General features: G+C 45.9%; 1 protein-coding gene across 5 annotated transcripts in view; it reads left to right on the plus strand.

The window, feature by feature from the left end:
* SLC41A2 (solute carrier family 41 member 2) overlaps nt 1–24,252 on the plus strand; it is a 264,977-nt gene that overhangs the window by 163,470 nt on the left and 77,255 nt on the right. For all 5 annotated transcript variants that reach the window (XM_063927763.1, XM_063927765.1, XM_063927766.1 and 2 more), the window contains one exon: nt 15,163–15,242. In XM_063927763.1, the coding sequence (XP_063783833.1) occupies nt 15,163–15,242 (80 nt within the window). The remainder of the gene's footprint in view (nt 1–15,162; nt 15,243–24,252) is intronic.

Here is a 24,252-nt window from a genome sequence, read left to right on the forward strand (position 1 = left end):
TTTCCCCCTGATGTTTAGAACCAGGACCGGCTCGAAGAGCCCGAGGCTGGTTATGCTTAGGAGGGGGGACCCCACGCATTTTTTTTTTTCAGATTATTACCATTCCATTAAAAAAAAAATAATAATAATATTTTTAAAAATATATAAATAATACTTGTGCCTCCAAAATAGACAAACCAAGTACCTAATCCCTTCTAATATAAATAGATATGCTATTACCAATAAAAAAAACATGTTTATAAATTTTTTTATTAGATTCCGCCAGCAAAGTGTGGCGGATTGAAAATTACGAATTTACTGTCTAAAAGCACTGTTGTCGAATTTACAATCTTCAATTGAATATACTTTTGTCGAATTGCCGCATTTGTACCATTGCAGAAATGTCGAATTTGACAAATGTAGAATTTCAAAAAGTCGAATTTGGAAAGTCCGTTTTTTTGACGAAAAGTACTGAATTGCACTGTCGAATTTTTTTTCTTGGTGAAAATTTCCAGTTTTTCGACATTTTCGGGAATTCGACCGCAATTGCATATACCCCTATGCGCTTATCAATTGCACATTCATTTTTGTTAGCTAAAACAATGCTTATATGCCATAAAACAACAAAATCTAGTGGAGCATAATGTCTTTATTTCATTTATGGAATTAATCACTTAACTTGTCTTTTTATTCAATTAAGTTTAGAACATATTGTAAAAAATATATTTTCTCTAACGTCCTAGAGGATGCTGGGGACTCCGTAAGGACCATGGGGATAGACGGGCTCCGCAGGAGACATGGGCACTTTAAGAAAGAATTTAGTTCCTGGTGTGCACTGGCTCCTCCCTCTATGCCCCTCCTCCAGACTTCAGTTTGATACTGTGCCCAGAGGAGCTGGGTGCTTTTCAGTGAGCTCTCCTGAGTTTGCTGATAGAAAGTATTTTGTTAGGTTTTTTATTTTCAGGGAGCTCTGCTGGCAACAAACTCCCTGCATCGAGGGACTGAGGGGAGAGAAGCAGCCCTACTCTGAAGCTAGGTCCTGCTTCTTAGGCTACTGGACACCATTAGCTCCAGAGGGATTGGTACGCAGGATCTCACCCTCGCCGTCCGTCCCAGAGCTGCGCCGCCGTCCCCCTCGCAGAGCCGGAAGATAGAAGCCGGGTGAGTATGAGAAGAAAAGAAGACTTCACAGGTGGCAGAAGACTTCATGATCTTCACTAGAGGTTACGCACAGCACTGCAGCTGTGCGCCATTGCTCCACACACCTCACATAGGGGGTAATTCCAAATTGATCGCAGCAGGAAATTTTTTAGCAATTGGGCAAAACCATGTTCACTGCAGGGGAGGCAGATATAACATGTGCAGAGAGAGTTAGATTTGGGTGTGGTGTGTTCAATCTGCAATCTAAATTGCAGTGTAAAAATAAAGCAGCCAGTATTTACCTTGCACAGAAATAAAATAACCCACCCAAATCTAACTCTCTCTGCACATGTTATATCTGTCCCTCCCCTGCAGTGCACATGGTTTTTCCCAATTGCTAAAAAATTTCCTGCTGCGATCAACTTGGAATTACCCCCATACTCCAGTCACTGTAAGGGTGCAGGGCGCAGGGGGGGGCGCCCTGGGCAGCATTTGGGACCTCATGTTGGCAAAAGTACACATATATACAACTGGGCACTGTATATATGTGTGAGCCCCCGCCAAAATTACTGTATAAGCGGGACAGAAGCCCGCCGTCGAGGGGGCGGGGCTTCTCCCTCAGCACTCACCAGCGCCATTTTTTCTCCACAGCACCGCTGAGAGGAAGCTCCTCGGACTCTCCCCTCTGATACACGGTAGAAGAGGGTTGAAAAGAAAGGGGGGGCACATAATTAGGCGCAAAAACTATACATACAGCAGCTACTGGGTTATCATTAAGTTACTGTGTTATTCCTGGGATATTATAGCGCTGGGGTGTGTGCTGGCATACTCTCTCTCTCTGTCTCTCCAAAGGGCCTTGTGGAGGAACTGTCTTCAGAAAGGACATTCCGTGTGTGTGTGTGTGTGTGTGTGTGTGGTGTGTGTCGGTACGCTTGTGTCGACATGTCTGATGAGGAAGGCTATGTGGGAGAGGAGCGGAAGCAAATGAATGTGGTGTCTTCGCCGACGGCGCCGACACCTGATTGGATGGATATCTGGAAGGTTTTAAATGATAATGTTAATTCCTTGCATTAAAGATTTGACAAGGCTGATGCATTGGGACAGTCAGGGTCTCAACCCGTGCCTGACCCTCTGTCGCAGGGACCGTCAGGGTCTCATAAGCGCCCACTATCCCAAATTTGTTGACACAGATACCGACATGGATTCTGACTCCAGTGTCGATTACGATGATGCAAAGTTACAGCCAAAATTGGCTAAATCCCTTCGATATATGATTATAGCAATAAAGGATGTTTTGCACATCACAGAGAAAACCCCTGTCCCTGACACGAGGGTGTATATGTATAAGGGAAAAAAGCCTGAGGTAACTTTTTCCCCCTCACACGAACTGAATGAGTTATGTGAAAAAGCTTGGGAATCTCCAGATAAGAAAATGCAGATTTACAAACAGATTCTTATGGCGTATCCTTTCCCGCCAACGGATAGGCTACGATGGGAATCCTCCCCTAGGGTGGACAAAGCTTTAACACGCTTATCCAAAAAGGTAGCCCTGCCGTCCCAGGATACGGCTACCCTCAAAGATGCTGCTGACCGCAAACAGGAGGTTACCCTGAAGTCCATTTATACACATTCAGGTACCTTACTAAGACCGGCAATTGCGTCGGCCTGGGTGTGTAGTGCTGTAGCGGCATGGAAGGATACCTTATCTGAGGAATTGGATACCCTAGATAAGGATACTGTATTATGGACCCTGGGGCATATAAAAGACGCTGTCCTATATATGAGAGATGCTCAAAGAGACATTAGTCTACTGGGTTCTAGAATAAATGCAATGTTGATTTCTGCCAGAAGGGTCCTGTGGACTCGGCAATGGACAGGTGATGCCGACTCAAAAAGGCATATGGAGGTTTTACCTTACAGGGGGTGTGAAATTGTTCGTGGAAGGTCTCTCGGACCTGGTCTCCACAGCTACAGCTGGAAAGTCAAATTTTTTGCCTTATGTTCCCTCACAGCCTAAGAGAGCACCGCATTATCAAATGCAGTCCTTTCGTTCACAAAGAAACAAGAAAGTCCGAGTTGCGTCCTTTCTTACCATAGGTAGGGGCAGAGGAAAGAAGCTGCACAACACAGCTAGTTACCAGGAACAGAAGTCCTCACCGGCCTCTGCAAAATCCACCGCATGACGCTGGGGCTCCACTGGCGGAGTCGGGCCCGGTGGGGGCACGTCCTCGGAATTTCAGCCACATGTGGGTTCACTCCCAGGTGGGTCCTTGGGCAATAGAAATTGTGTCTCAGGGTTGCAAGCTGGAATTCGAAGAGGTGCCTCCTTGCCGGTATTTCAAATCGGCCCGACCATCTTCCCCCCAAGAGAGGGAAATAGTGTTAAACGCAATACAAAAATTGTATCTTCAGCAGGTGGTGGTCAAGGTTCCCCTCCTTCAAAAGGGAAGGGATTCTTATTCGACCATGTTTGTAGTCCCGAAACCGGACGGTTCGGTCAGACCCATATTGAATTAAAATCTCTTAACCTATACTTGAAAAGGTTCAAGTTCAAGATGGAATCGCTAAGAGCGGTCATCGCAAGCCTGGAAGGGGGGGATTTTATGGTGTCACTGGACATAAAGGATGCGTACCTTCATGTCCCCATTTATCCACCTCATCAGGCGTACCTATGGACGATCTCCTCAGAAAAGCGAGATCAAGAGAGCAGTTGCTGAACAGCATATCTCTTTCACTGAAAGTGTTACAGCAACACGGCTACCCTTCTTGGGCATGATTCTGGACACGGACCAGAAGAGGGTTTATCTCCCGATAGAGAAGGCCCAGGAACTCATGACTCTGGTCAAGAACCTATTGAAACCAAAACAGGTGTCAGTGCATCATTGCACTCGAGTCCTGGGAAAGATGGTGGCGTCATACGAGGCCATTCCCTTCGGCAGGTTCCATGCAAGGACTTTCCAATGGGACCTACTGGACAAGTGGTCCGGGTCACATCTTCAGATGCATCGGTTGATCACCCTGTCCCCCAGGGCCAGGGTGTCACTACTGGTGTGGCTGCAGAGTGCTCACCTTCTGGAGGGCCGCAGATTCGGCATTCAGGACTGGATCCTGGTGACCACGGACGCAAGCCTCCGAGGTTGGGGAGCAGTCACACAGGGAAGAAATTTCCAGGGTCTTTGGTCAAGTTAAGAGACTTGTCTTCACATCAACATCCTGGAGCTAAGGGCCATATACAACGCCCTACGTCAAGCGGAGACCTTACTTCGCGACCGACCAGTTCTGATCCAGTCAGACAACATCACCGCAGTGGCTCATGTAAACCGCCAAGGCGGCACAAGGAGCAGAGTGGCAATGGCAGAAGCCACCAGAATTCTTCGCTGGGCGGAGAATCATGTAAGCACACTGTCAGCAGTGTTCATTCCGGGAGTGGACAACTGGGAAGCAGACTTCCTCAGCAGACACGACCTACACCCGGGAGAGTGGGGACTTCATCCAGAAGTCTTCGCACAGATTGTGAGTCGGTGGGAACTGCCACAGATAGACATGATGGCGTCCCGCCTCAACAAAAAGCTACAGAGGTATTGCGCCAGGTCAAGAGACCCTCAGGCAGTAGCGGTAGACGCCCTAGTGACACCGTAGGTGTTCCGGTCAGTCTATGTATTTCCTCCTCTTCCTCTCATACCAAAGGTGTTGTGGATAATAAGAAGAAAAGGAGTGAGAACAATCCTCATTGTTCCAGATTGGCCAAGACGGACCTGGTATCCAGATCTGCAGGAACTGCTCACAGAAGATCCGTGGCCTCTTCCTCTAAGACAGGACCTGTTGCAACAGGGACCCTGTCTGTTCCAAGACTTACCGCGGCTGCGTTTGACGGCATGGCGGTTGAACGCCGGATCCTAGCAGAAAAAGGCATTCCGGTTGAGGTTATCCCTACGCTGATAAAGGCTAGGAAGGAAGTAACAGCAAAACATTATCACCGTATATGGCAAAAATATGTTTCTTGGTGTGAGACCAAGAATGCTCCTACGGAAGAATTCCATCTGGGCCGTTTCCTTCACTTCCTACATACTGGAGTGAATTTGGGCCTTAAATTAGGTTCCATTAAGATCCAGATTTCGGCCCTATCTATTTTCTTTCAAAAAGAATTGGCTTCTCTCCCAGAAGTTCAGACTTTTGTAAAGGGAGTGCTGCATATTCAACCTCCTTTTGTGCCTCCGGTGGCACCTTGGGATCTTAACGTGGTGCTAAGTTTCCTAAAGTCACACTGATTTGAACCACTTAAAACGGTGGAGTTGAAATATCTCACGTGGAAGGTGGTCATGTTATTTGCCTTGGCTTCGGCTAGGCGAGTGTCTGAATTAGCGGCTTTGTCACATAAAAGCCCCTATTTGGTTTTCCATTTGGATAGAGCATAATTGCGGACCCGTTCGCAATTTCTGACAAAAGTGGTTTCATCTTTTCATATGAACCAACCTATTGTGGTGCCTGTGGCTACACGTAACTTGGAGGATTCCGAGTTACTTGATGTGGTCATGGCTTTGAAAATTTACGTAGCCAGAACGGCTAGAGTCAGGAAAACTGAAGCGCTGTTTGACCTGTATGCATCCAACAAGATTGGTGCCTCTGCTTCAAAGCAAACTATTGCTCGCTGGATTTGTAACACGATTCAGCAAGCGCATTCTACGGCTGGTTTGCCGTTACCAAAATCGGTCAAGGCCCATTCCACTAGGAAGGTGGGCTCTTCTTGGGCGGCTGCCCGGGGGGTCTCGGCACTACAGCTGTGTCGAGCTGCTACTTGGTCGGGTTCAAACACTTTTGCAAAATTCTACAAGTTTGATACCCTGGCTTAGGAGGACCTCATGTTTGCTCAATCGGTGCTGCAGAGTCATCCGCACTCTCCCGCCCGTTTGGGAGCTTTGGTGTAATCCCCATGGTCCTTACGGAGTCCCCAGCATCCTCTAGGACGTTAGAGAAAATACGATTTTACTTACCGGTAAATCTATTTCTCGTAGTCCGTAGAGGATGCTGGGCACCCGTCCCAAGTGCGGACTACTTCTGCAGTACTTGTATATAGTTATTGCTTCAATAAGGGTTATGTTATAGTTGCATCGGTCTTGAACTGATGATATGTTGTTTTCATACTATTAACTGGGTAGTTATCACAAGTTATACGGTGTGATTGGTGTGGCTGGTATGAATCTTGCTCTTGGATTAACAAAATCCTTTCCTCGTACTGTCCATCTCCTCTGGGCACAGTTTCTCTAACTGAGGTCTGGAGGAGGGGCATAGAGGGAGGAGCCAGTGCACACCAGGAACTAAATTATTTCTTAAAGTGCCCATGTCTCCTGCGGAGCCCGTCTATCCCCATGGTCCTTACGGAGTCCCCAGCATCCTCTACGGACTACGAGAAATAGATTTACCGGTAAGTAAAATCTTATTTATTTTTTTATTAAAAAAATATATGCCCCCCATGTCCATAGGCTCCCGTTGTAAAATTATCTTCCAGCCCCAGTGCCAATAGATCCCCAGTGGCAGTACCCCCACCCCCGCTAGTGATGATAGATCTCCAGTGACACAATCCCCTACCCACCAATGTCCATAGGCCACACTGTGTTAATACCCCAACATGAGTCACTACATATGTATAATACCCCACTCCCCCACAAGGCAAGTAACACTTTTTGGGGGTCATCTCTCAAGGACATACCATCGCATTATGAATGTTGTCATGATGACTGTCAGCATGATGACCACATCCCATTCAGAGGGGTCCATCAGCTGTAAAAAATAAGAATTTACTTACCGATAATTCTATTTCTCGTAGTCCGTAGTGGATGCTGGGAACTCCGTAAGGACCATGGGGATAGCGGCTCCGCAGGAGACTGGGCACAAAAGTAAAGCTTTAGGACTACCTGGTGTGCACTGGCTCCTCCCCTCCTCCAAGCCTCAGTTAGGATACTGTGCCCGGACGAGCGTACACAATAAGGAAGGATTTATGAATCCCGGGTAAGACTCATACCAGCCACACCAATCACACCGTACAACTTGTGATCTGAACCCAGTTAACAGCATGATAACAGAGGAGCCTCTGGATAGATGGCTCACAACAACAATAACCCGATTTAGTTAACAATAACTATGTACAAGTATTGCAGACAATCCGCACTTGGGATGGGCGCCCAGCATCCACTACGGACTACGAGAAATAGAATTATCGGTAAGTAAATTCTTATTTTCTCTGACGTCCTAGTGGATGCTGGGAACTCCGTAAGGACCATGGGGATTATACCAAAGCTCCCAAACGGGCGGGAGAGTGCGGATGACTCTGCAGCCCCGAATGAGAGAACTCCAGGTCCTCCTCAGCCAGGGTATCAAATTTGTAGAATTTAGCAAACGTGTTTGCCCCTGACCAAGTAGCTGCTCGGCAAAGTTGTAAAGCCGAGACCCCTCGGGCAGCCGCCCAAGATGAGCCCACCTTCCTTGTGGAATGGGCTTTTACAGATTTTGGCTGTGGCAGGCCTGCCACAGAATGTGCAAGCTGAATTGTATTACAAATCCAACGAGCAATAGTCTGCTTAGAAGCAGGAGCACCCAGCTTGTTGGGTGCATACAGGATAAACAGCGAGTCAGATTTTCTGACTCCAGCCGTCCTGGAAACATATATTTTCAGGGCCCTGACTACGTCCAACAACTTGGAGTCCTCCAAGTCACTAGTAGCCGCAGGTACCACAATAGGTTGGTTCAGATGAAACGCTGAAACCACCTTAGGGAGAAAATGAGGACGAGTCCTCAATTCCGCCCTGTCTGAATGGAAGATCAGATAAGGGCTTTTACAGGATAAAGCCGCCAATTCTGACACGCGCCTGGCCGAGGCCAGGGCCAACAGCATGACCACTTTCCATGTGAGATATTTTAACTCCACAGATTCAAGTGGTTCAAACCAATGTGACTTTAGGAACCCCAAAACTACATTGAGATCCCAAGGTGCCACTGGAGGCACAAAAGGAGGCTGTATATGCAGTACCCCTTTTACAAACGTCTGAACTTCAGGAACTGAAGCTAGTTCTTTCTGGAAGAAAATTGACAGGGCCGAAATTTGAACCTTAATGGACCCCAATTTTAGGCCCATAGACACTCCTGTTTGCAGGAAATGCAGGAATCGACCTAGTTGAAATTCCTCCATCGGGGCCTTACTGGCCTCGCACCGCGCAACATATTTTCGCCAAATGCGGTGATAATGCTTTGCGGTTACATCCTTCCTGGCTTTGATCAGGGTAGGGATGACTTCATCCGGAATGCCTTTTTCCTTCAGGATCCGGCGTTCAACCGCCCTGCCGTCAAACGCAGCCGCGGTAAGTCTTGGAATAGACAGGGTCCTTGCTGGAGCAGGTCCCTTCTTAGAGGTATAGGCCACGGGTCCTCCGTGAGCATCTCTTGAAATTCCGGGTACCAAGACCTTCTTGGCCAATCCGGAACGACGAGTATAGTTCTTACTCCCCTCCGTCTTATAATTCTCAGTACTTTTGGTATGAGAGGAAGAGGAGGGAACACCTACACTGACTGGTACACCCACGGTGTTACCAGAGCGTCCACAGCTATTGCCTGAGGGTCCCTTGACCTTGCGCAATACCTGTCCAATTTTTTGTTTAGGCGGGACGCCATCATGTCCACCTTTTGGTTTTTCCCAACGGTTTACAATCATGTGGAAGACTTCTGGGTGAAGTCCCCACTCTCCCGGGTGGAGGTCGTGCCTGCTGAGGAAGTCTGCTTCCCAGTTGTCCACTCCCGGAATGAACACTGCTGACAATGCTATCACATGATTTTCCGCCCAGCGAAAAATCCTTGCAGCTTCTGCCATTGCCCTCCTGCTTCTTGTGCCGCCCTGTCTGTTTACGTGGGCGACTGCCGTGATGTTGTCCGACTGGATCAGCACCGGCTGACCTTGAAGCAGAGGTCTTGCTTGGCTTAGGGCATTGTAAATGGCCCTTAGCTCCAAGATATTTATGTGAAGTGATGTCTCCAGGCTTGACCACAAGCCCTGGAAATTTCTTTCCTGTGTGACTGCTCCCCAGCCTCGCAGGCTGGCATCCGTGGTCACCAGGACCCAGTCCTGAATGCCGAATCTGCGGCCCTCTAGAAGATGAGCACTCTGCAACCACCACAGGAGAGACACCCTTGTCTTTGGTGACAGGGTTATCCGCTGATGCATGTGAAGATGCGATCCGGACCATTTGTCCAGCATTCTGCGTGGAATCTGCCGAATGGAATTGCTTCGTAGGAAACCACCATTTTTCCCAGGACCCTTGTGCACTGATGCACTGACACTTGGCCTGGTTTTAGGAGGTTTCTGACTAGTTCGGATAACTCCCTGGCTTTCTCCTCCGGGAGAAACACCTTTTTCTGGACTGTGTCCAGGATCATCCCTAGGAATAGAAGACGTGTCGTCAGGATCAGCTGCGATTTTGGAATATTGAGAATCCAACCGTGCTGCCGCAACACTACTTGAGATAGTGCTACCCCGACTACCAACTGTTCCCTGGATCTTGCCCTTATCAGGAGATCGTCCAAGTAAGGGATACCTAAAACTCCCTTCCTTCGAAGGAGTATCATCATTTCGGCCATTACTTTGGTAAAGACCCGGGGTGCCGTGGACAAACCAAACGGCAGCGTCTGAAACTGATAGTGACAGTTCTGTACCACAAACCTGAGGTACCCTTGGTGTGAAGGGTAAATTGGGACATGGAGATAAGCATCCTTGATGTCCCGAGACACCATATAATCCCTTTCTTCCAGGTTCGCAATCACCGCTCTGAGTGACTCCATCTTGAATTTGAACCTTTGTATGTAAGTGTTCAAGGATTTCAGATTTTAAATAGGTCTCACCGAGCCGTCCTGCTTCGGTACCACAAATAGCGTGGAATAATACCCCTTTCCCTGTTGTAGGAGGGGTACCTTGATTATCACCTGCTGGGAATACAGCTTGTGAATGGCTTCCAATACCACCTCCCTGTCGGAGGGAGACGTCGGTAAAGCAGACTTTAGGAAACGGCGAAGGGGAGACGTCTCTAATTTCAATTTGTACCCCTGAGATACCACCTGAAGGATCCAGGGGTCCACCTGTGAGTGAGCCCACTGCACGCTGAAATTTTTGAGACGGGCCCCCACCGTGCCTGAGTCCGCTTGTAAAGCCCCAGCGTCATGCTGAGGACTTGGCAGAAACGGGAGAGGGCTTCTGTTCCTGGGAACTGGCTGTTTGCTGCAGCCTTTTTCCTCTCCCTCTGCCACGGGGCAGAAATGAGGAGCCTTTTGCCCGCTTGCCCTTATGGGGCCGAAAGGACTGCGCCTGATAATACGGCGTCTTCTTATGTTGAGAGGCTACCTGGGGTAAAAATGTGGATTTCCCAGCCGTTGCCGTGGCCACCAGGTCTGTTAGACCTACCCCAAATAACTCCTCCCTTTTATAAGCGATACTTCCATATGCCTTTTGGAATCAGCATCACCTGACCACTGTCTTGTCCATAACCCTCTTCTGGCAGAAATGGACAGCGCACTTACTCTTGATGCCAGTCGGCAAATATCCCTCTGTGCATCACGCATATATAGAAATGCATCTTTTAAATGCTCTATAGTCAGTAATATACGGTCCCAAGCCACCCCAGCACTACACATCCAGGCTGAGGCGATTGCTGGTCGCAGTATCACACCCGTGTGAGTGTATATACATTTTAGGATATTTTCCTGCTTTCTGTCAGCAGGTTCCTTAAGGGCGGCCGTATCCGGGGACGGTAGTGCCACCTCTTTAGACAAGCGTGTGAGCGCTTTATCCACCCTAAGGGGTGTTTCCCAACGTGCCCTATCCTCTGGCGGGTATGATGCTAATAACTTTTTAGGAATTAACAGTTTTTATCGGGGGAAACCCACGCATCATCACACACTTCATTTAATTCCTCAGATGCAGGAAAAACTACAGGCAGTTTTTTCTCACCCAACATAATACCCTTTTTAGTGGTACTGGTATTATCAGAAATATGTAAAACATTTTCCATAGCCTCAATCATGTAACGTGTGGCCCTACTGGAAGTCACATTCGTCTCTTAATCGTCGACACTGGAGTCAGTATCCGTGTCGGCGTCTGTATCTGCCATCTTAGGTAACGGGCGTTTTAGAGCCCCTGATGGCTTTTGAGACACCTGGACAGGCACAGGCTGAGTAGCCTGCTGTCTTATGTCATCAATCTTTTGTAAAGAGCTGACACTGTCACGTAATTCCTTCCATAAGCTCAGCCACTCAGGTGTCGACTCCCTAGGGGGTGACATCTCCATTACAGGCAATTGCTCCGCCTCCACACCATTTTCCTCCTCATACATGTCGACACAATTGTACCGACACACAGCACACACAGGGAATGCTCTGATAGAGGACAGGACCCCACTAGCCCTTTGGGGAGACAGAGGGAGAGTATGCCAGCACACACCAGAGCGCTATATATATATATATACACAGGGATAACCTTATAGAAGTGTTTTTCCCCTTATAGCTGCTGTTTTATTAATACTGCGCCTAATTAGTGCCCCCCTCTCTTTTTTTAACCCCTTTCTGTAGTGTAGTAACTGCAGGGGAGAGCCAGGGAGCTTCCCTCCAACGGAGCTGTGAGAGAAAATGGCGCCAGTGTGCTGAGGAGATAGGCTCCGCCCCTTTTTCGAGGACTTTTCTCCTGCCTTTTTATGGATTCTGGCAGGGGTTAAAATACATCCATATAGCCCTGGGGGTTATATGTGATGTATGTTTGCCAGCCAAGGTGTTTTTATTGCTGCTCAGGGCGCCCCCCCCCAGCGCCCTGCACCCTCAGTGACCGCAGTGTGAGGTGTGTATGAGGAGCAATGGCGCACAGCTGCAGTGCTGTGCGCTACCTTGGTGAAGACCGATGTCTTCTGCCGCCGATTTTCCGGACCTCTTCTTGCTTCTGGCTCTGTAAGGGGGCCGGCGGCGCGGCTCTGGGACCGGACTCCGAGGCTGGGCCTGTGTTCGGTCCCTCTGGAGCTAATGGTGTCCAGTAGCCAAGAAGCCCAAGCTGGCTGCAAGCAGGCAGGTTCGCTTCTTCTCCCCTTAGTCCCTCGATGCAGTGAGCCTGTTGCTAGCAGGTCTCACTGAAAATAAAAAACCTAAAACTAAACTTTCACTAAGAAGCTCAGGAGAGCCCCTAGTGTGCACCCTTCTCGGCCGGGCACAAAAATCTAACTGAGGCTTGGAGGAGGGTCATAGGGGGAGGAGCCAGTGCACACCAGGTAGTCCTAAAGCTTTACTTTTGTGCCCAGTCTCCTGCGGAGCCGCTATCCCCATGGTCCTTACGGAGTTCCCAGCATCCACTAGGACGTCAGAGAAACACTATTTGCAAGAAATTTTGAAACCCTCTCCTTTATGTAACATGAAAATAATATTTCCTGTTGAAGTATAATTATGGATTTGCAATACACTTTTTGAAAAGCTTCTGTCACACATTCTTAAAATAAACCAAACTCCTCCCAATGATTGTTGTTTCTATTGTTATGCTTTCAGTGAGACAGGCAAATATGGAGGTCGGGAAGTCACCCACTCTCCCTGTGAATGCTGGGAGATCCATACAGTAAAGTAATTTGGTTGGGCATCCTCATTATAAGTTTAGGGCACGTTTTTGCTGAACTTTCTCCAATTTTCAAATCCAAAATTTTACTGATGTGTTAACTGACTGCAGTAGTCTACAGTAGTTTTTCATAATCTCCAGGAGGAGATACAGCAAAAAGTGTAGTGATTTGCAAACCAAAGTTATATTTAATAATGCTATTTGTCATGAATGCTTGTTAATATACTGCCTATCGGGGTCCCGCAGTTCAGTATACCAACACTGGAATACCGACACCTGGGGAAATGCCGGCAGTCGGAATCCCGCCCACAGCCCGGTATTCCCACTCGGATGGTGGGTCCACCCCCCCACCCGAATTGGAGTATACCCTGTGGCAAGCGAAGCTTGCCACCATGCCCGAAGCGTGGTGAGCGCAGCGAACCCGCTAGGTAACTTGCTGCCTCGCTGTCGGGACGCCGCTGTCGGTATAGTGACAGACAGCATCCCATATGCCGGTCTCCCATAAGTATTCCATTTGTCCTACTGATTTAAAATGTTCTTGGAATCCATCAATGACAAATCGAGAGGGGGATCACAGACCCCCAATTAAGTTACTAAAATTTCTGCGATACAGTTCAATGACCTTATACTAATCACATGAAAACTGTACCAAATTCATCTTATTTCAGATGGGCATTCCATTTACTCCGTTCCAGCGAATGGAGCTTTTCCATCATATATCCCTCTGCAATGTGTAGTACAGGCCTGAATCCTCACAGGTCTTTGTGATTTATGGCTGTCTTCTGTGTTTTGTACAGATTCATGTACTAATTGTGCTCAGTATGCTGCTATACAGCCAGCTCAGTGACCTTGTACTAACTGCACCATAGTACACAGAGGGGCAAGTCCTGGGAGTATAGCTGAATGATTAATAACTCTAGCAGAAAATTGTTAAAAATGTTTCTGTATGCAACACAGAAGCTATTTAACCGTCTACTCTAGGTAAAGCAGTGGGCATGGCTCTTCCATGGCAAACAATGAAGGGGAGAATAAATACTGCATGACACTTAATTTTTAAACAAATCTGCAAAATTGACTATTAGTGGCAAGGATGAACCCTTCATTTTATATCCCTGCTACATTGTGGGTATTACATATATTTAAACCTATTCAATTTTTACTTCAGAAATACACTGCACAAATCTGTTATCTTTCATGTGGTAACTGCAACATAAGCCTATTTATTCATGTAAAATTATTTTAATCTTGCTGGAATTTGACCCCTTTTTTTTTTTTTTTTACTTGTGTAGTTTTTTATTGGAGTTTTTCACAGGGACAAGATAAAAAAAAAAAAAAAAAAAAACATTAAATACAGAACAAAACCAGAACAACAAACAAAACAGAGAAAAAAAAAATTACAGGAAAAATACAGTAATTAATACCATCTGTGTCACAGTGTCACATGGAAAAAGATAATAAGTGTTACGGCAACATCGCAAATTCAAATATGAAGCCTCTATTAGTCAGAGAATAGTGCTCCAGCTGTAGCCAGACGGGAGGTATTCGGAATTTGACCCCTTTTACCACCTACCAGCACCCAAGCACATCGTGCCTTACAGTAGTTTATTACAGGTTGAGTATCCCTTATCCAAAATGCTTGGGACCAGAGGTATTTTGGATATGGGATTTTTCCGTATTTTGGAATAATTGCATACTATAATGAGATATCATGGTGATGGGACCTAAATCTAAGCACAGAATGCATTTATGTTACATATACACCTTATACACACAGCCTGAAGGTAATTTTAGCCAATATTTTTTTATAACTTTGTGCATTAAACAAAGTGTGTCTACATTCACACAATTCATTTATGTTTCATATACACCTTATACACACAGCCTGAAGGACATTTAATACAATATTTTTAATAACTTTGTGTATTAAACAATGTTTGTGTACATTGAGCCATCAAAAAACAAAGGTTTCACTATCTCACTCTCACTCAAAAAAGTCCGTATTTCAGAATATTCCGTATTTCGGAATATTTGAATATGGGATACTCAACCTGTATTATTTTTTCTCTTACCACAGACCAACCATTCAATGTTGCTCAGATGCTAAACTGCATAATAGTAGCTGCAAGACACATTTTATACATTTTTACTTCCCTACTACCATTTTGTCAGTTACTTAGCTGTTTTCTGGGCTTTGCTCAGCTGTTAATTAAGTAGAGGCCTGCAGCCACTCGCACATCCATGCATCTAACTACAAAGGAAGTCTTGCATCTGTTTGCATCGCTTGTCACAAAACCGCAGTGATTCCCTAAAGAGAAACCATGGTATTTGAACTCCTCGCATTTTGTAAATGAAATCAGTGTTAAATAAAAGATTAGGTGCCTAGGCATTTCTCTTTCATTTAATGAATACAACTTACTTTTTAGTGTTGGTGGCCTTATACTTGACACAACTGTATCCAACCCGAATTTGGCTGGGATTGTGGTTTACACACCTGTTATAAACGGTAAGCAGGACATTTTGTGTTCTTTATTGCTAATATATTTTGTAGTCATCCTACCAGTACGGTTACCAAAACAATGTGTTGCTTGTGTGTATGAATGTATGTATATGAAGTGGTCCCCACTTGCCACTTATGTGTTTATTTAAGTGCCAGTCATAATATGTGCCCTACAAAGTACTGACGTTTTCAAGAGCTACTGTACCACAAATAATTTACAAGCCTCCCATCTCCAACCCACAGGCATAATGATAACATTTATGTCACAGCTGCTGAGGGAATTTTCATAACCAGCAGCTCCTTGCTGCCCTGCAGTCATCATTTTACTGTAAGGAGCAAACACAATTCTTTAAAGAAAGAAAGAAAATAAATAAAAAAGAGTCCATACCTTATGTTATACTGTATCAGGATGGGTTTACTGGGTTTTCTTAGTAGGGCCATTTATTTACAGATCATCGTGAGATTGTGAATAAGATCTTCTGTGATTTAGATCAATGTATTTATTAGTTATTCAATAATTCTGTTTTCAGAGGTGCAGGTATTTTTATTATGTCACTAGAGTAAAATCATTTAGGAACTTGCATTCTGTACTATATCGTACTTATTATATAACTAATTTGCAACAAGTTGAATTACTAATCGCTCTAGAGAACGCGTTCATACACACAATGTGTTTATAGAACAACTAATACCCCTTTAACACAGAAAGCCAAAGAAATTCTACCCAGTACTTTGCCGATAAACACGGGTCCCTTTTCTGTCTACAAAGGGTCAACCAGGTTTGAAATTCCCGGGACTTCGATCCAGGAATTTACCAGGGTCGGAGACCCGGGAATTTTTGACCCGCGTTGACCCTTTCACACAGACTAAATACTCATGTTGAGCTGCAAATTACCGGGTAGAAATGCTTGACTTGGTAATTTGCTTGTCTGTGTGAAATGCCGGGTAAAAGCCATGATTTTCAGGCCATTCTGTCTGAAAAGGGTATTCATAATTGGCTAAATATCCAGAATTATTTAGATTCCATACTTCTGGAGCATCAGCTTCTTGTAAACCACCACTTCCTATTAAAGCTTTCTTATAGGACAGGCATGTCCAAACTGCGGCCCTCCAGCTGTTGTGAAACTACATATCCCAGCATGCCCTGACACAGTTTTGCTGTCAGAGAATGCTAAAGCTGTGTCAGGGCATGCTGGGATGTGTCGTTTCTCAACAGCTGGAGGGACGCAGTTTAGACATGCCTGTTATAGGACCTTTGTTCATTCCAATGCCGTCCCAATTTACCATTTGTGATTTAAATACATTGGTTAAAATACTTTTATGGGTATTTCTGTCTTTTTAACATTGTTAGGCAATACATGGAGCATAGTAATATATTAGCTGATTGTTCCAGGTCCATGTCCCACTGCTTTAATAGTGACTGCTCTATCTCCGTTACATAGCCCTTTTTAATCCATATGCCATTAGCACAGTCATGCAGAAAGAAAACTCCTATTCCCCATCACCATTGCTTTAAAAGTACTAACGTTTAGTTTGAACACCTGCTTCCTTTTTTCTTTTCTTTTTTTTTTACACATAACAGACTGTTCCACCTAATTAATATCAATTTCTCATGACGTCACTTCAGTATTCAGTAGGATAAATGATACATTGTAAGGAATATTGGGGCAGATGTATTAACCTGGAGAAGGCATAAGGAAGTGATAAACCAGTGATATGTGCAAGGTGATAAAGGCAGCAGCCAATCAACTCCAATATGTAGATTAACAGATAGGATCTGATTGGCTGGTTCCTTTATCACCTTGCACATATCACTGGTTTATCACTTCCTTATGCCTTCTCCAGGTTAATACATCTGCCCCACTATACCCTCTAAGGAGCATATAGATACTAGCAGTTGTCTCATATGTCTCCTATAAATAGAGCCACAGAACTGAAAGTGACTTCATATCATAGATAATCATACCATGTGCCTGACTCAGAGTCAATTATCGGTAAACTATGCATGTGTTATTCACTTGCAATGACGGTCGCAGAGAGAATTTATTCGCAAAGTGGTTGTCGGTTATGAGACAGTGGGGCAGATGTACTGTAAGAAGCAGTGAAAAGAGTGGAGAAGTGAGCCAGTGGAGAAGTTGCCCATGGCAACCAATCAGCTGCTATGTATAATTTTATAGAATTCACCTGATAAATGTTACTTCGAAGCTGATTGGTTGCCATGGCACTCTTCTCCACTGGCTCACTTCTCCACTCTTATCACTGCTTCATACATCTACCCTAATATCCCTTATTGAGAAATGGTTTCATCATGAAAATCTCTGTAGTCTTTGTTCAATACAGTTCCCCTACCAGCATGTATACAGTATTACTAAACCATATATAGCCTGATTTGGATTCACACAGCATATAGATTTTGATTAGGAAACAGGATCTTTTGGAATATAAGTACTGTCTTGCTTACTATAGATGCAGACTTTCAGCAATAGCGACATCTTGTTGCACTGTCGGTTTCAGCAAAACTTTTGTTTAAGCATGAGTAAATGGGCCATACTTTGCAGATCAGGGTTGTGATTGATGTCTTATTCTGCTTGATTATTGCCAAAGTCTAAATATCTTTTTACTGAAATGAAATGCCTGTGAGACATCACTCATTGAAAAATTGCATTACCAGAGATCAGTGCCGTAATAAGTAGACGTTTTAGCGCTGTGTGCAAGAAACGGCATCACCCCCCTCATTATGTAAAATAGGGGCAGTGCACAGCATAGAGGTGTGGCTTTATGGGGAAGGGGTGTGGCCACAAAAATAATACCAATTAATATTGGGGTGCACAGTAGTCTCCATTATTCAAATTACACCAACAGTAGCGCCACTACACCAGGTAGAGCTTTTACACATTACGGCAGGTAGAATCTACCTTTTTACACATTATGGCGGACAGAGTTCCCCTTTTTACACATTACGGCGGACAGAGTTCCCCTTTTTACACATTACGGCAGACACAGTCCCCCTTTTTACACATTACGGCAGACAGAGTCCCCCTTTTTACACATTACGGCAGACAGAGTCCCCCTTTTACACATTAAAATAGGCATATGCGTTGTGTGCCACCTAGTTACGGCCCTGGATAAATAGACAGATAGGTAGATAGATAGGTAGGTAGATAGATAGATAGATAGGTTAAACAGATAGAATAGATGATAGATACTTACTGTCTCTCCACTGGCTCAGGCAGTCAAACTCCTCGGTGCAGCTGCTGGCAGATCCAGGGGAGGAGGAGGGAGGGGAACTCGGGAGCCGCAGCAGTGCACTGTAATTGGTGGCGGCACCGCTGCAGCTATTCCTCTCCTTCCACATTGGCTGGCCGCCACCACTGTGAATGCTGGTATGAGGGAAGCGCATCCCAGCATTCATAGCGGCAGCGGCCAGCCTATGTGGAAGGAGAGGGACAGCTGCAGAGGCGCCGCCACCAATTACAGTGGGCTGCTGCGGCTCCCTCCTCCCCCTTTTCCCCTGCCCATGGAGCTGCTCCTCTCCTCGCTCCGGCACACACAGCAGACGGCTTGTAATGAGTCAGTTTGACTCATTACAATGCCGCTGACTAAAATTCCCTTAGAATGGGAATGCAGGCAGTTGCGCCCTCAGGGCCACTGCGCTGTGTGCCAAACACACCTAGCACACACGTAGTTACGGCCCTGCCATTAACACTAAGGAGTATATTCAATTAGGGTCGAAAGCTGCCATCTGTCGAAAAGACGCAAAAAGAAAAAGTATTCCACATTGGGGCACTCATCTGTAACTTACTGTAATGAAAAATCTGAATCTAGGTATAGGACAACTTCCTATAAAACATAACCTTTATTGTAATTGGTTTAAAATACTAATAGTGGATAGCTGGCGAAGTATTCAAAAAGAATATGTGAAATAGTGAATAGTGCAGAAGAAAAAATAAAAAATATAATCAGAACACACACTAGTCTCTAATATAATCAGTCAGCTAGATAATTCTTTCTTGTAATAATCATACAACTATATCAATGTGCTTATTGTCAATATTGACCTATAGGATTGTATACATAAATTGTGCGCTCCCCTCCTTGGGATATTATGGCTTGCTGTTGGGATAATTAAATTGAGGATTCCACTATTAATCACAGAATACAGTGATCAAAATCAGTAATTCATGTATAAATACCTTAAGTAGATATCATTCTAAAACACTTGTGATTACTGCTATTAACGAGGGATTGTTAGAGTGACCCTATCTCAATAAATAGCGATTTTATTTGTGTGGTCCCAACTGTAGTTTCAGAATCTGTCGAAAAGACGGCAGTTTTCGACTTTTTAAGGTCAAATCATTATTCGACCTATTCAGTCCCCGCTATTTTTATTCGACAAGTCGGGGAATTCAACTTGTCGAATAGTACGTGAATTGGCGATATAGCTGCCGATTCATGTACTTTTGAGGGAGACCGGGCCAAATTTGACAGGATTTGGCCCCGTTTCCGACCATCTCAGTTCGACATAAAAAAATGTCGGACTGAGATGAGGGACCTTAGAGGAGGAGAGGGGGGAGAGCCGCGGGCAAACAGGGGAGAGCAGCGGGCAAACAGGGGAGAGCAGCGCTACAGCACAGCGCTGCAGGAGGATGTGGCACAGCCGCCGCTCACGGCAGCGTTCACTCAGCTCCAGCAAGTGAGGTCCCGTTTGCTGGAGCCGGGTGGATACTGCCGTGAATTCTGGTGGCTGTGAGACATCCTTCTGCAGCGCTGCTGTAGCGCTGCTCTCCTCCGTCTACCCGCGGCTGTCCCTGCAGGTCTCCGCTTGCAGGTCTCATCTCAATTCGACTTTTTTTAAAGTCGAATTGAGATGGGATTGAATAGGGGTTATCGGATCCATTCCGACAAATGCATGTCGGAATGGATCCGACCCTAATTGAATATACCCCTAAAATGGACATGTTTGAACCAACCCTTGCAGATCTAATATTGAGAAGACTATAAACATTTTGGAAACTACTGTTGCAAATCAATCATTAATTCTTCAACAATGGCATGGTGATATCCCCTGCAGGAAGTTTCTTTCCACCAGCTGTGGGTGGGTGTTATAGACAGGTTGCAAATGTTTCTGAAAGCCCAGCTGCCTGTAGTCTGATCTCATGCAAGCACTCCAGGCAGGTGGTTAATATAAATATAAAAATGTCAATTTACAAAGAGAGTATAAAAAGAATTTTAAAAATCAACCGAAAACATTTTCTAGTAAAAATGCACATCGTAAATAACAAACATAACAAATTGTCTGGATGAGAATGGCAGTTAACCATAAACCCAAGCACCGGTAACTGCAAGATTATGGTTAATCACAAAATACCAGTTTTCATATATTAGGATGATATAAAAAGAATGCTCATAGATCATTAATTAAAATATGAAATATCAGATCAAAATATATTATACTGGTGTGTTGCGTTGTCATATTGTGGGTATGACTACTGTGCCTAGGTCAGTTGGTGAGACTTACAGAGTATCACTTCAGAGTTTTGGCATCCCTTTCTTCACCTCTCATTATCTATTATGTGTACGTACTGCATGGCCAAGTTTTGAGACTTGTCCCAGACTCGGTATCAATTCAACAGACTGTCTTTTATTATGGAACTGCTTGCCTGGCTGGCCATGCTGCCCTACTCTTCATGTACCTAGTAGCATTCTGTGTCCGTATTCATTTCTCTGTTTACATTAATTGGCTAGAGGATCATTCTAGCGAAAATGAGCATAAGTTGTCCATTGAGTTTTATTAGGTAATATGCATGCAGATGTCTGTTTGCTCATATGTGAGAGTAAACGTTGCACACTGAGCTTTGAATTCAGGAGGCGGTTATTAAGCAACTTTTAAATGTGTTACTGGTAAACACGCTGAGCAATTATACCGTTGTTAGGACTGACCCTATTATGGTTAACCGTTTAACATGCCATCTTTTTAGGTGTACACAGACAAAGGGGGTGCAGATGCACTAAACGATCATTACAGTATAATAAAATATAATATGTCATAAGAGGTTGTTGGTATATTGTTGGCCAGTGGCGTAACTAGAAATTTTTCTCCCCCAAGCCAAAAAATTCTTCGGCGCCCCCCCCCCCCCCCCTTCATGCTCCATAATTGGGAGCAACAAAGGGATAAATATGCGCACGCCTTCGGCGCGCGCGCCAAAAAAGGGGCGTGGTTTCGTTGGAATGGACGTGGTTTCGCATAAAGGGGCGTGGCATTGCAGGAAAAGACGACCTTATACCCCAGTTTTGCAACCTGCACGCCCATACGTTGGCCACCACAGGAAAGAAAAATAATCCTGATTCATGCCCCTTACATTATTTGTCATTTTTCCTCCTTATAGTAATGCCCAGTATACATTATGCCACATACTGCAATGGCCCTTAGACATTATGCCGCACACAATAATGCACATGACACAATATGCACACACTGTAATGCCCCCGACACATTATGCCACACAACGTAATGCCTGTGACACATTATGCCACACACCGTAATGCCTGTGACACATTATGACAGGAATCGCAATGCCCGTTATACATTATGCTAACACACTGCAATGCCCCTGATACATTATAGCACATACAATGTCTGTGACACATTATGACACACACCGCAATGTCCGTGATACATTATGCCACACACTGCAATGACCCTGAGACATTATACCACATATCACAATGCCCGCGATATAGTATACCATACACCGTAATGCCTGTGACACATTATGACACACACCGCAATGTCCGTGATACGTTATGCCACACACCGTAATGCCCATTACACATTAAGTCCTACAGTAAGGCTTCTAATTACTTTTCAATTACCTGCTCGTTGTCAGGGGTTTCAAGCACTGGGTGTCATGCTCGTTGCCAGGGGTTTCATGCTCTTGGTTCCATGCACGGTGCCAGGGGTTTTCATGCTCAGGGTGTCATGCTCGTTGCCAGGGGTTTCATGCACTGGGTGTCATGCTCGTTGCCAGGTGTTTCATGCACTGGGTGTCATTCTCGTTGCCAGGTGTTTCATGCACTGGGTGTCATGCTCGTTGCTAGGAGGTAGTCCTTGTTGCTAGGGCTGTGCTCCCAGTGCCACATATGTCCCCAGTGCCAGATATTCCCCCACGGTGCCAGGTACTCACATGCCCCAGTGCCAAATATAGCCCCCCCATGTGCCAGGTACACACATCCCCCCCCAGTGCCACATATGCCCCCAGTGCCAGATATTCCCCCCCAGTGCCACATATGCCCCCAGTGCCAGATATGCCCCCAGTGCCATATATTCCCCCCCAGTGCCATATATGCCCCCAGTGCCATATATGCCCCCAGTGCCATATATGCCCCCAGTGCCAGATATTCCCCCCCAGTGCTATATATGCCCCCAGTGCCATATATGCCCCCAGTGCCAGATATTCCCCCCCGTGCCATATATGCCCCCAGTGCCAGATATTCCCCCCCAGTGCCATATATGCCCCCAGTGCCAGATATTCCCCCCCCAGTGCCACATATGCCCACAGTGCCAGATATTCCCCCCCCAGTGCCAAATATGCCCCCAGTGCCAGATATTCCCCTCCAGTGCCATATATGCCCCCCGTGCCAGATATTCCCCCAGTGCCAGATATTCCCCCCGTGCCATATATGCCCCCAGTGCCAGATATTCCCCCCCAGTGCCATATATGCCCCCAGTGCCAGATATTCCCCCCCAGTGCCATATATGCCCCCAGTGCCAGATATTCCCCCCCAGTGCCATATATGCCCCAGTGCCAGATATTCCCCCCAGTGCCATATATGCCCCAGTGCCAGATATTCCCCCCAGTGCCAGATATTCCCCCCCCAGTGCCATATATGCCCCCAGTGCCAGATATTCCCCCCCAGTGCCATATATGCCCCAGTGCCAGATATGCCCCAGTGCCAGATATTCCCCCCAGTGCCATATATGCCCCAGTGCCAGATATTCCCCCCAGTGCCATATATGCCCCAGTGCCAGATATTCCCCCCCAGTGCCAGATATCTCCCCCCCCCCCCGTATTTTGGAGGGACACGGAGGGCACAGCTCACCTCTCCTGTGTCCCTCCTGCTGCATCATCTCCGGCGGCCGCGGGTCTAATAGGGGGAAGTGCCGATTCGTGAGCCAATTAGAGCTCACGGACGGCACTTTCCCCTATTAGACCCGCGGCCGCCGGAGATGATGCAGCAGGAGGGACACAGAGAGGCGCGCTGTGCCCTCTGTGTCCCTCCAAAAAGCGGCGGAGGGAAGGAGACTGCAGACTGACATGCGGACACTTGTCCGCATGTCAGTCTGCTGTAAATCAGTGGCGCCCCCGCAGCCCCTCGCCCCCAAGCCACCGCGAGGGCTGCGTGGGCAGTAGTTACGCCACTGTCGTTGGCCAATGATATCGGCCTGCCCACCAATCGTCCAGGTCACCTCTTGTCGAGCAGGTTCCTAACAATATGGGCCAACATCTGGAACGCAGGGAACCCCCACACATGATCCAGCACAGGGCCTCCCAGGGCATCACACTAAAAAATAGTGATAGTAAAGTGATATAAAGTGTAGGTATATGAAGGTCCCTACTATGAGTTTAAAGGTAGAGAGTATGTGAAAGAAATGTGCATACAGAAATAATGCTATAGCAGTGGGCGTCTCTATGCTCAAATTAGCTTCTGCCCATATTGGTATATAATTGCAATTGCGTATCGAAAAAGATAGCAACAGCAGTAGCAAGAACAACCGCACCTGAATTAGGCACTGTAGCATTATTCTGGTACAGTCCTCAAATCATCCATGTTTGCACTCCAAGCAAATATTTGAAAGTAAATCTCTGACATACAAAATAAATGTCAGGACATCAGAAGCATCAAAAGAGGTTTACATCTGTTCTGGGCCTTTATATCATGCTGGCATAGAGAAATATTTGACTTTGAACCAACCTCTTCACTGATTCCTATGGTATTACCATAAGACACTTCTTGT

The sequence above is a fragment of the Pseudophryne corroboree genome, chromosome 6 (genome assembly GCF_028390025.1).
Source record: "Pseudophryne corroboree isolate aPseCor3 chromosome 6, aPseCor3.hap2, whole genome shotgun sequence".
Classification (NCBI taxonomy): Eukaryota; Metazoa; Chordata; class Amphibia; order Anura; family Myobatrachidae; genus Pseudophryne; species Pseudophryne corroboree.